General features: G+C 38.6%; 1 protein-coding gene across 1 annotated transcript; it reads right to left on the bottom strand.

Moving 5' to 3' along the window:
• Nucleotides 1-151: 151 nt before the first annotated feature.
• Nucleotides 152-11,644, bottom strand: sfxn3 (sideroflexin 3). Its single transcript, XM_030441813.1, has 11 exons — nt 11,523-11,644; nt 9,413-9,586; nt 9,007-9,177; nt 7,470-7,568; nt 6,804-6,879; nt 6,581-6,666; nt 6,359-6,486; nt 5,313-5,362; nt 5,125-5,174; nt 4,966-5,013; nt 152-4,852 (listed from the first exon to the last, which is right to left on the bottom strand). Exons 2-11 carry the CDS (start codon nt 9,574-9,576, stop codon nt 4,756-4,758), a joined length of 969 nt encoding a protein of 322 aa, XP_030297673.1. The 5' UTR covers nt 9,577-9,586; nt 11,523-11,644; the 3' UTR covers nt 152-4,755.
• Between the last annotated feature and the right edge of the window lie 1,010 nt (nt 11,645-12,654).

Here is a 12,654-nt window from a genome sequence, read left to right as displayed (position 1 = left end):
TGCTTGGCAACAGACAGAATATGTTAGCTTACTAACAAAATGATCAAAGGGCCAGAATGAGGTTCTTACAGGGCCACATTTGGCCCAAAGGCTGCCGGCTCAACAGGTCAGATGTTCAGGGTTTGACAACATCACATTAAAGAGACAAGTCTGGACATTAATGTTACATATTTTATTCTATTGCTCTGAGTAAAATACATTTCACATCAAGGAAATATATTTAAACACAATACAAAATAGGGGGAGAAAACACTGTGCGCCAATACTGACGGGACTGCACGTACGTACGTTGTTTGAACATGAAATAGGCAAAACATTCATGGATTGTAACAATTACAGAGATTGTCTTTACATTTGTGCCTCGAGTTTGCAAAGAATCGACCGTTTATTTAAAAGACATGAACTACCAAAGTTTGAAATCAGAACGTTTTTCCAGCCAGTGCACCAACATTCACTGGTGTCAAGTGGAGCAGAGTCAGGTTGATCTTGAGGTTTCATTGAATTGGCGAACAAAAACAAACAATGCCAAAAGCATGTCCTCCAACTTGACTTAAATGTTTGTTGGGATTTATTCAAATCTTCCATCTGTTAACTGTGTGTTAATAACAATGCTTTGTGACTTAGTGAAAACATTTGGTTGAAACAAAACATTGTTTGCATGAGAAAAGCCTGGCAAAAAGGTCCATATGATAAAGCTGAATGAAAACTTTAAAAAGCTACACATTTCTTCTCAATCCTGTACAATTCATACCCGTCTCATCTTTGGCTGGATCTATGGGTGCGACACGTTATGGTGGTTCAGTAAAGTCACAAGCTGAGATACATCTTCACAAATGTGTTACAATGCCGACTAAAACCCTCCAGTTTTGTTCTTAAATCTTTTGCGCCATACCTCAAGAGCAGATGAAAACATAAAGGAAAAAAAGCAGACTTTGTTATGAGCAATGAAAGCTGCCAGATAATGAATAAAATATGAATTAGCAGTAACATGAGTTCATTCAACATTATCCAGCACCGCAAACAAATACAATCTTCAATATACAATTTAAAAGGCTCCTTTTAAATTGCGACGCAAATCCAACTAGCTCCTACAGCAGCACAGCAAAGGTTAAATAGTGCAGTTCAGCCTCAGCAGGAAAACACTCCCAACACAACACCTGATAACCACAATCAGCACTGATAACAGGGAACAATGTCTTGATGGAGAAATAGTTTGTTTTCATAGGGGGTTACAGGTCTGTATGAAAATATGAGCGTCAAACGAAAGTAAAGTTGAGAGAAGAGTTTCAAGATGCTGTGGTGTGTTTATAAAATGTGTTAAAGTTCAGATGGCAACATTTTTCTGAAAGTATCTGACTAGTAGGGCTGCAACTGCAAAATGTTTTTAATCTGCCACTTATTTTCTCTATTAATCGATTAGTTGTTTGGTCTACAATTGATGGAATTGGTGTATAATGTCAATCAGCTTTTTCCTAAAGCCCAATATGTCGCCCTTGAATGTCTCATTTTGTCCACAACCCAAAGATACGAATTTACTTTAAACATGCATATTGAAGAAGCTGGAAGCCTTTTTTCCCCTGAAAAAAATCATCAAACTGATCACTCAATAATTGAAATAGCTCTCCAACTAATCAATTATCTGTTGCAGCTCTACTGAACAGCAATTTGGAATCAAGCCCTTCAATTTTAGGACCACACGTAAACACAACCATTGTGTAATTCTGTTGGTACAGACGTTGATTCATGAAACAGCTGAGCGGCTGCTACAATCACACCCACAATGCGTTTGATAACACGCTTGACGGAGATGAAATGACCGGTACAATCTTAGTGAGCAACATACACAAACATCACGTCACACAAACATGTAATCATAGTAGTTAAGCTGAGACTGTGTTCACTGTATCAAGTCGGACCAGAGGAACACTCCTCTAATCTTAAAGAACTCGTTAGCCCTAAAGCGCGAGTACTCCTGTACTCTGTATCACGAGCAGCTGACTTTGTTTTCCGATGCATATGTGGGGCCATCTGGTGGATTCAGCACCAGAGGCCCACCTTGAAGTCAAAATCTCTAAAGTCCCTCATGCATATGTGCTCCATATATTGTGCATCATATATATATATATATATATATTTATTTAGAAATATATCCAGTAAAAATATACTTATTCATATACATAATTCAGACAGACAACACTGGGATAACTTCAGCTGGTATTACCTCATGAACCCCATCTATCACTACCGAAGGACACTGGACAGTCGTGTGTTTGGAGACCTTGTGAATAGCCGCATTTAGGACTCTGAACATTTGGAGGATTTCAGTGCATTTCCCCAACAAGAACCACAGTCTACTTTAAGATCAGGTGACATTGTTTTACCCCCCAAAAAAGACCCTGTTGAAGTAGGTAGTAGTCTAGTTTCCAAAGCTACAGGAACTTTGGAGTTGGCATTTCTGATTAGTCAAACACTTGCACTCTGTTTTTTGTTCATTGTGATTCAACACATCAACATGGAGTTACAGAAGAAAGCATACGACAGACGAACCGATGAAAATATCCAAGCCTTATTGAGAATTATTCATGTTAAAAAATGACGTGTTTGAACAGCTGCCGCTTTATCAGACGTCAACATGCTACTTTGCCACACCATTACAGGTCTTTAGACTTGTGGAAACACAGGTACCAACGGGCTAAAGGAACCTTTTAGTTCCTTAAAAGAAGTTCCTGGGACTTACAGTTCTAGGTGTTTTTGGCTTATGTGAATTAATTTAATCAGAGAAATTCAAGCTGTCCCCTTTAATGACACACCAACAAAGACTGTGCAAACCACTACCCACCACCCCGATCTAGCATTTAGTATCTTGACTTCGTCATGCAACATCCGCTAATATTATTTGGTACAATCAACAGCCATAGTGCAAACCACAGTTTTGCAGAAGGCTAGTGAGCTGTTGCACATACAACCACTCACCTCCGACTTTCAGGAACTTAAATTACACGTCTTTGAGGCGGCTCATGCAATCCCTCAATTGAAGTGTGAATATCAAATCAACAAAGTTACAAAGATTTCTGCACGTCGCTGTCTTTAAACACACAAACTGCCCATTACGTTTCAGCTCAGATCCAAGTTCTCTGAACAACATGTACACACAACACAATATACTCCTTCACCAAAAAATCACTACCACCTACAACAATCAAATAATTTGTTAATATGCCACTGAATATATCCACTGCACTATCTCATAGAGTGATCTCAAATAAAAAAAAAAAAAAAGGCCATGGTAAACATTTACGCTGATGAAAATCACACACATTAGTGTTCACTCATGTACTTATGACTGTGCTTAATGAGCTTTTGCAGTATTTTCCTACATCTCGTCTTAACTACATTTACCTAGCACCTCATCAACTGGTCTATGAATATGAAGGGAGCATAGTAAGTACACTTAAAGGAGAGGTGAAGAGAGTAAGAAGCCACACCTGTTAACAAGGAGGACAACCAAAGAGGAACTTATTCATGAAGGGTTAGAAGAGACTATTTAGAGCTCATCAACACACTGGTTCTTCTGGTGTGACTACACAGTGGAAATCATGAGTTGGCAAGAATCTTAATGAGGCAGTATTAAGGATAACTAAAAATGTTGTCAGTCAATGTCACTCAGCCTCATGCCAATGGAAAGACCAGTATTTGACTTATGTTGTACACAAAACATTTATGGAGTAGGTGAAAAAAAGTAAAGAAAAAATGAAACCTTAAGAAACATAAAATCAAGACAAGTCATAAACCAGAAGCCCCGAGATCCCAAACTCCAAAGCTGTTATTTACACCCCTTTTAAAAAAGGTGCAATATGTAAGTATTGGTCACATTGGCATTCTGATGTACTTTTAGTTCACTTTGGAATGTTTGAAACTAAAATTTGTACACATTGCAACTTTAACCCTGAAATCTTCACCTTCGCCTCCAAGCTAAAAGTGCGAACTACCTCAATCCATCTACGTCAGTGAATAGCGCAATGCTGTTGAAGCTTGAGAAATATTTTGAGGACTAAAACAAGGGCTTGACTTTCCTTCAGCATGAGGGTGAGACAATTATCATGTTAAGGTGAACTTAACGTTTAACATGTTAGTGTGTAATAGCATATAATAAGAATTTGCAAAACAGAATAATGTAACTATGACCAGTCAAGGGTTTATAAAGATGAACTATTTGTGAGTGGGGACACAAGACAAAAAAAAAAGATTATGTTACATTCAGAATGAGCACATAATCGACTTACAAGCACAAGCCTTCATTCTAAACTGGAGTTTCAAATAATTTAGCAGAGGACTTCAAACTTGATGAACCTGAATGCAACATGAAATATTGGTGAGTGAGACACATATCAGTAACTTCATGAACTTGCCACGCTGTAGGCAGTTTTGACCAAAGGAAGACAGAAAACACACAATGAAACAATATAAAACTCTGGAACAGTTTCTCTTTTTTAAAGGAGCACCTTCTATTTGCAGAGATACCAATGAGTGATCGTCCTTCTTGAACTGTTTTGTTTTCCCTTCAGTGAATCATCTCCTCTTAAACTTTGAGCAGCTCCATCCATTTAAAAAAAAAAATGCAGCAGTACACATACCAACAAAAAATACATAAATAAAATTTGTTTTGCCCTCCTACTTGTGCCCACAGGACAACAGACATGTGTATATATGTGTATGTGTCTGTATGTCTTGTGCATGGAGATGTGTTGGCTGGTACTACAGGCCCTTGTTGAAATAGACGGTGGTGGTGTTTGGACTGGCCTGTCGTATCCTCTCCTGCAGCTCTGGCTCCAGCCCGCTCACGCTCATAGAGCTGCAAAGAGACGGTTGAATCCGATTTTGAAAAATGCTGCTGCATTTTGGAAAACACTTCATGTACAAGAATAAGACTGTTTAAGAATGACTGAAAAGGGTGGCTGATTGTACCTTTTCTGTGGGAAGAGGGCGCAGCACAGTGGAGTTGCAAATACCAGGCTGAAAACAAGAAATAGACAAGGATGTTAAAGATGTTGTCACTCGTTCAGATAGACAATAAAAACAAAGAAAAAAAAAGCTCCATAGATATACTATTAAAAATCCACTTACCACAGACCGACAAGCCCCACCTGGACTGGAGCGTTTAAAATTGGGAATCGCTGCAGGGAGAGAAAAATCAGAGAGCAGAGCTGCAGTGAATCAGGCAAACAAATCAGAGGTTTGACAAGTTTCTTTGTAGGGACGTAAGCATTCAACGTATGTGTGGAATGTGACAGTCATGCATGAAGTCTGCTTACCTTCATGAAGGCTCTCTTCTCCAGAGCATTCATTATGACAGGGGGAATAGCTGTAAAGAATGTAAATAACTCAGGTTAAATGCTCTTCATAAACAATAAAACAACAACAACAGAATGTTGACCAAGTATGTGGTTTTCTGGGACACAAACCCACTGTGTGATGGCTAGAGGTGTGGAAATTTCTGTGTAATCTCTTGCATATTGGTGGTGGTAATCCTTTTTTAGATGACTAGGTGAGTTGACAACAACTCAGTGTCTTTACAAATGTGTTTATTATGTTTTATGTATTCATGTTTTTTTATGTTCAAGTCTGTGGCATCTGCCTGGCACTCAGGGACAACTAGTTCTAGTTTAAAAAGTTGAGTTAAATTGATTGTAACGTCTTTTTTAAAATCGTATTTTCAACTGCAAAACGGTTTTAGATCAGTACAGCATTAATTAAACCCACAAAACAGATTTTCTGGCCACTTTGCAGCTAATAAAAGTCGTGAACATTGACATGTTATAAACTTTGATGTTAATATGAAAAACAGTTGCTTATTTACGAATCCAGCAGTTAAGCAGAAATGTATTTATTGGGACTTGCGTTTTCTATCGTTGTGTTTTCTACCGACTGTCTCTTTAAGCTGCTAAATGCACCACTATATTCACAAGCTGGTTGCTAACATTGTCTGTTGTTTAGTACTGGGCAGGTTGTGTACAGCTGGTTTATGGAGCTATTTAAAAAAAACAAAACAAACAAACAAACAAACATAAAACTGCCTGCTGATGCCAAAAGTGACACTATGAGAATGGGGAGTTTGAACCAAAACAGCAAAGTTGTGGGTTGGACAGCTAAACAATGGGCTAAAACACTATATAAAGCTCCATAAAACTGAGTGGAGCTGTCAGTTTGGGTTACAATTCTACATAGGTTAGGTTCATCAGTACGAGTGCCCTCTGTTACATTTTCCCATTGTTTACGAGTGGGCACTTGATACAGTGTTATTATCAAAATATCAATAATAGCAGCTTTAACAAATCAGCAGGTATAATGTGGACATTACCCATTGCTGGCACTGCCATTCCGATCCTTGACACCACCACCTGCATGATGGCCTGCTTGGCAGCATTGGGAGACTCTCCTAACCTGTTATCATTCTCATCTGTCACAGGGATACCGTACTTCAACTCCCTGGAAGAAAAAACAGTAATATAGAGCAGTTGAAGCAACCGTCATGACAGTTCCTGACAAAAAAAAGCAGAGGCTTTTACTTTATAGATCTGACCTCTGTCTCATGAAGGGAATGTTGATACAGTTAGCAGCAGCAACAGCAGCAAAGGGGACAAACCGACTGGCAATTGGAGGGAGACGCTGCGGAGATGGGACAGAATCAGAGAGACGTTAAGAACTCTTGCATCAAATCTCTGCACAAATATACAGCATATATATATGCAAATCAGTATGTGAGCTTTTTTGTTTTACTTCATCTGTTTTTTCACAGGCATTACCGAAGCTAGAGACTTGAGTCCCAGCGCAGTGACCACAGCTCCAGTAGTAGCACTGACATAGGCTGCACCAAGCTGACTGCAAGAAGACAGATGCATTAGACACATTTCACACATTAATCACCCACTTCCCTTTTTAACATTTTCACACTTCACAAATAGCTGACTTATGCTTCACCACATGACTGCAGCTGGGCATCTATCAGTTGCACAAGTGAAACATTTAAAAGTAGTTTCTTAGTAAGAGTGCAAATTCATGCTATGTATGAATATGCAAAAAAGGTAACAAACAAGGACCTCCTCAAAAATAATGACAAGGCAGAGGAAGACGATATAATATTCATACTTGATGACATGCTTAATCCATGAATATACATTTGCAAGTTTCCCCTCTTCATAAGAACATGCATTGGAATAAATTCTGCGGGATCTTTGTGGAACAATGAAAAGAGTACACAAATGTACGCATATCGCATCAACCTGGAGCAAATAACCTATGTCAGCATGAGTGCACGGTGACATGGGGCTGAACATGCTTAACAGTGGAACGTAATACCGCTGTGAGAGAAGGGGAGAGGACAGCAGCTCCCACAGCCTCCTTACAGAGACTAGCTTAGAGGGAGGACAGGAATGATCTAGTGTGGAAGGGAAGTGAGAAGTCCTTCCTACTTCACAGTCATGGGGGCATCTCCACTGCGGTTGGTGTAGTTGACGACAGCGTTGAAGGACTGGTTAACCCACTGCCAGAACACCACTGCTGGAGTCGTCCTGTGAACAGGAAGGAAGTCTTTACAGATTGAACAGTACAAACACATTTTTTCGGCACTGCATTCAAAGAGTTTATTGACAATGTAAAAAATGTCATAGTGGAGCATACAAGCACTTTTATTCGAAACACCCTAAAGGTGCATTCAATCATAAAAGTCTGCAGATTAAATGTTGATGTGTATGTGTATTGTTCCTAAGTGTGTATTTATTATTCTATTAAGCATTGTGTATGTTTAACATGCATTATTACTCATTTCACATAGCCTGCAGCCATTTATTTGCATTTTCAGTCAACTCTGCAGTTTAGTTCTGACTTAAGGTGGATTGCACAAGATACAGATTAAGACATCCGTTGTGTAGTGGTGCACTATAAACTATGATTGTATTTGTACGTGAATTGTACCTGCTGCTATGATAACTTTATTAATCCCTGAAGGGAAATTAGATAGATAGATTTTCTTTTCTTTCATGAATAATCTGACGTGTTACCTCATCTTTGTTTGTTTGATGATTTGTTTGTTTGTTGGGCCCATTTCTATTGAAATTTCAGACTGTGGCACCCCCAAGTGGCAATATGGTAGACCACTGATGACTAAAGCCTAATCACCAGACAAAATTCCCAAAGTCATCTCATCTATTCTAATGATGTATAAAATGATCTAAGGTCCAAGTGTTCAATATCAAATAAACAAAACTTAGTAATACAACCTATTGTTTTTCATCTGCCCTTTCATTGCACTGATGTCAGGGTTTCTAGGTCAAACTGGGATTGTTTTGGTTGTATTTTGCTTTGGTGAGTAGCCAGGTATGCGGCAGTAGCCATGTTTCTGACACTCCCTTTTCAACAGCGGCACCAACAGTAATACCACCGGGAAACTCTAGGGAGAGGGTATTTGAAAAGTTGTCTATTTTCGCTTTAAAGATGATTTTCTAAGTCCATTTTTCATGTTCATCTATCTATGAAGACAATTTTGTGATTGGCTATTGCTGTAGTCAGACTAAGACTGAATAATCAAATCCTTTTTATTCTGTGGTAATCTGTGGCTACTTGATAAATAGCTCATATTATTACATTGATTATCAAAATGATAAATTGCAATCAATTTACTCTGTCTATTTTTCAGCACGTTATCCATCACATGACCTCACTGTCCTGCAGCGAGGGTGATATTTTTCATTCTTTAAGAGGATTTCCAGTCTGTGAGGGATTAACATTTCTATTTTTATGCAGTGCTGTATGCTGTATTTAGGTTACATTAAAAATCATATTTAAAATGTATCATACTAATTCAGCATATTACCACTCTGTATATCATCTATAATATATATATGCTCTTATTTCTATTTTCTGTCTTTTATTTTGATGAGGCCATTGCTTGGTGTTTAGAATACATCGAATAATGAATGAATGAATAATGTTTTAAAACCTCTACAGTACCTGTAGAAGGTGAGCATGCAGCCTGTGATGGACATGTTCATTGGCACCTGAGCAGACATCCGGCCAATCACAAACATCTTCTCCCCTGTGTCGGGGTGGAAGGCTGAGTCGTAGATGTACTTGGCCCTCCAGAGCTCATCCTCCGTCAGGCCAGGTTTCGCTTTCCCAGCTCTGAAACACATTTTATTATGTCATCCACATTCCAGACATGCCTTCTTACTTGTTCAGTTTGTAAAATAAATGTATCTACACAAAATTGGATCTTTAAACTGAGGCTCGCCCCTTACTGAGGACATTTTTTCCACTGGCATCTCCATTACAGATACGTCATTATCTGGCTGGTCACATCAATTCCAATTAATATTCATGCTTCACTCCATTCTCTTTATCTCTTGGCTGTCTCTACCTGTAGTCTTGCACAATGACTCGGGCCTCCTCCAGCGTCTCAGAGGACAGAAGGACATTCCTGGGATCTGTGACCATGAAGAAGTGCTGGGCGCGGCCCATAAATGTGCCTTGGTCCCATCTTGGTTCCTTGATGTTTATGTTGAGGGACAACTCTCCAGACATCCTGGCTTTCCTTGATAAATGGCAGACATGTTCATGGATGCTAATTTTAGAAATACATACTCATATATAAATAAAAGTGTATTATGTTTTGTGTATTTCAAAAGAACCACATTTGAGTTAAATCGTGGATAAACAAACAAGAACGTCCAGTTTAGATGCTGTACTTCAATAGGGTCAGACTATTTCTTGAATCTTTTTGAAACCATTGTTCCAAAGTGTCAGTACATAGACCAAAAGCATAATGGTTTGCTACTTTACTTTGAGAAACATACTGTATACTATACCTGCTTTTCAATCAAACTTTTATCAGAGCCAAGGTTCTCAAATATTGAATGTTGTCCAAACACAGGAACATAGTCTGATTTAAGTACACCATGTCAAAATTATTATGTCAATTGGAAACTATCTGGGAAAGAGCAATACAATCTCACCAGACATTGATGGGAATGTTTTCAACTCTGTGCTATTCATTTACACATTTTAATCTATATGAAATAGCTATTGCTGAAACCCAGCTGTACAGGTGAAATTATCATTATTAAAAACCCTGGACTAGATTGTAAAGCATCCACCTCTGCTCCATGAATAGCTCCGCTGCAGCACGCATTGAGGTGAAGCCCCCTCCCCCATCACTGAACAGCAAAGCAAGCCAGTAGAATTACATCTATGTAAATATAACCCCAAAGACACAAGTCGACCAAGTTAACTTGCCCTTGGCATGTTCTGACACAGCTGATAAAGCATTTTTCTATGGTGTTCTTCCTAAACTGTTAATGGCCTGTACAAGGTTGAACTCAAAACTTCTTACACAGTATCAGTTATGGCTGTGAGTACAAGATACAAAAAAAAAAACACTGTTTGAATAGTAAGTCAGAACTTGTGGTGTACGTAAATGCAGGTAAAAATATTACCAGCATTTAGGAGCACAGCTAACGATGATTTCCATTATGGATTAACATGCTGATTATACTCTCCATTATATTTCCTAAAGCCCACTGTAACCATCTGCAGCTATTGTCTGATTAACAGTCAAAATCCATTATATTCACAGTACTGTAAGCCAAGATGAGGAAAAGCCACAACTGAGAGGCTGGAACAAGTAAACATGAGGCATGTTTGCTTACAAAAATGACTTAATTGCTTAATAAATCAGCTAAACAGTTACCCATTGCCCCTCTATCAATGGAGTAATCGATTAACAACTAATAGTTTCAGCTCTTTGCCTTTGTACATATTGAGTAAGAGCAGAGGAGATACATCTGTACGTGCTAACACTACACTATCACAGGAATGTATATGTTTATTTATACAGCAGTCGTAAAGTGTGTACTGTCAAAGTGAAAATACCTCCAGGACATACAAGGGCGAGAATACCAATATGGTGGATTCAAAGACACAAACAACTTTTGTTTGTTGTTTTGCTCCTCACAAACACACCCTGAGCTGAAAATCTAAATCTCTACCATGATTTGTAAGACATCCGAGCAGATCCAGTGTGTCACATTATAAGTAGCTGATCAAAGAAACAGCGTGACACACATGCTGACAGATGGGATAGGGGAAGTCACGACACGCTAACGTTACCGCTCCTGTCAGCAAGCAGGCTAACGAGCGTAGCTAACAAGCTAGCCGATAATGCAAGTGAAACATACACATTGGAGTACACAAATACTCAACAAGGACATTGAAACCATATGTTATTCACACGACATCATATGTGAAGTCGGTTTGGACAATACACAGACTGTCCGTGCCATCAAAACAACACCACCTCTGTATTTTCTTGATAAACATCAACCAGCTAGCTAGCCGGGTAGTTTCCAGGCTAACTAACATGCTAATACTTGAGTTAACCTTTCAAGAACACATATCGAGAAGGACTAGAAGTTAACTCGGTCAGTTTTCAACTAAGTAAAGACGCAAATTCAGTCAGCACAGAGACGTACCTGGTTTGCTGTGTTTGTTTTTCGAAAATGTATGACCTCTCAATATCACAGCACAACGGGAGGACCTATGCTGCCTTCTCGTACTTCAGAACGAGTCGGAAAATAGCTTCACAAATAGGAAAAGTGTACGTATGTTACGTAAGTTTTTGTCCACTCTCTTGTACTAAAACATTTCTCTGGCTTATGCTACTTCTTATATGAGCCAACGGGAATACTGATCATCTAATTTGCCCCGCTCGCGTTAAATTTGTGAAAAATCAAAACAGTCACATCCGTCGCTTAGCCGTTGAATCCGAGAAATCAGAGCTTCGCAGAGGCCCTTGAAAGCAACAGCACTGGAGGTGGGTACCGTCATGGAGGACATGAGTTGCTGAAGCCCCTGGGCGTCAGAGGTAGGCAGCACATGATTGGTTAAAAAGCAGCTGACTGGCTGTGGGATAAGGAATTAGGTATATACATGACTTACATACAATAAAAAACATAATCATGAATGTGAATAATTATACATAACAAAGTTTTGGAGAGATGTGGGGGGATATTTGTAATTTCCTTTTGCATTTCTTCCATTTTAATAGACATTATTGATTTGATTTAATTGTAGGGATATATCCCTTAGTGAAATGTGCCGTGAAGTTAACATTTTTTTTATTTTATTTATTCTTTATTGTTTTTTTTCCCCATAATTCTTAGACAGAAAGGCAGAGAAAGTGCCTAAAACATGCAAATTACTTCCAAACATGTGAAATCATACCTTTCATCATATTTTTGGCATGCTTATGTTGGTTGTATGGTATCTAATTTTGGAGAATACTGAGTATGTCATTCATCACTCCTTTTGTTAAAAGCTGTGATGTCTTGATGTACTTGATTTTATTTCTAAAAGTTTTCAAAAATAATGTTGTTGATGTTTAAAGGAGCCCTGCAAAGTTTTCTTGTAAACAAACAAAAGTTAAGTTGGGAGTTCTTCCAACATATTCAATAATAATCTGATCATCGTGTATCCTGTCCATCCAACAGGGATTTCTGTGTTTACTGGAGAATTCATACCTTACCCTAGTGGGGAGATTGTTTTTGAGGATACCCTCTGTCACAGTGATTGCTTATCGTCTATTGTCTCTTGTTGGTTGTTTAA

This window comes from Sparus aurata, chromosome 15 (genome assembly GCF_900880675.1).
Source record: "Sparus aurata chromosome 15, fSpaAur1.1, whole genome shotgun sequence".
Lineage (NCBI taxonomy): Eukaryota > Metazoa > Chordata > Actinopteri > Spariformes > Sparidae > Sparus > Sparus aurata.
This window is presented reverse-complemented; position numbering and strand designations above follow the sequence as displayed.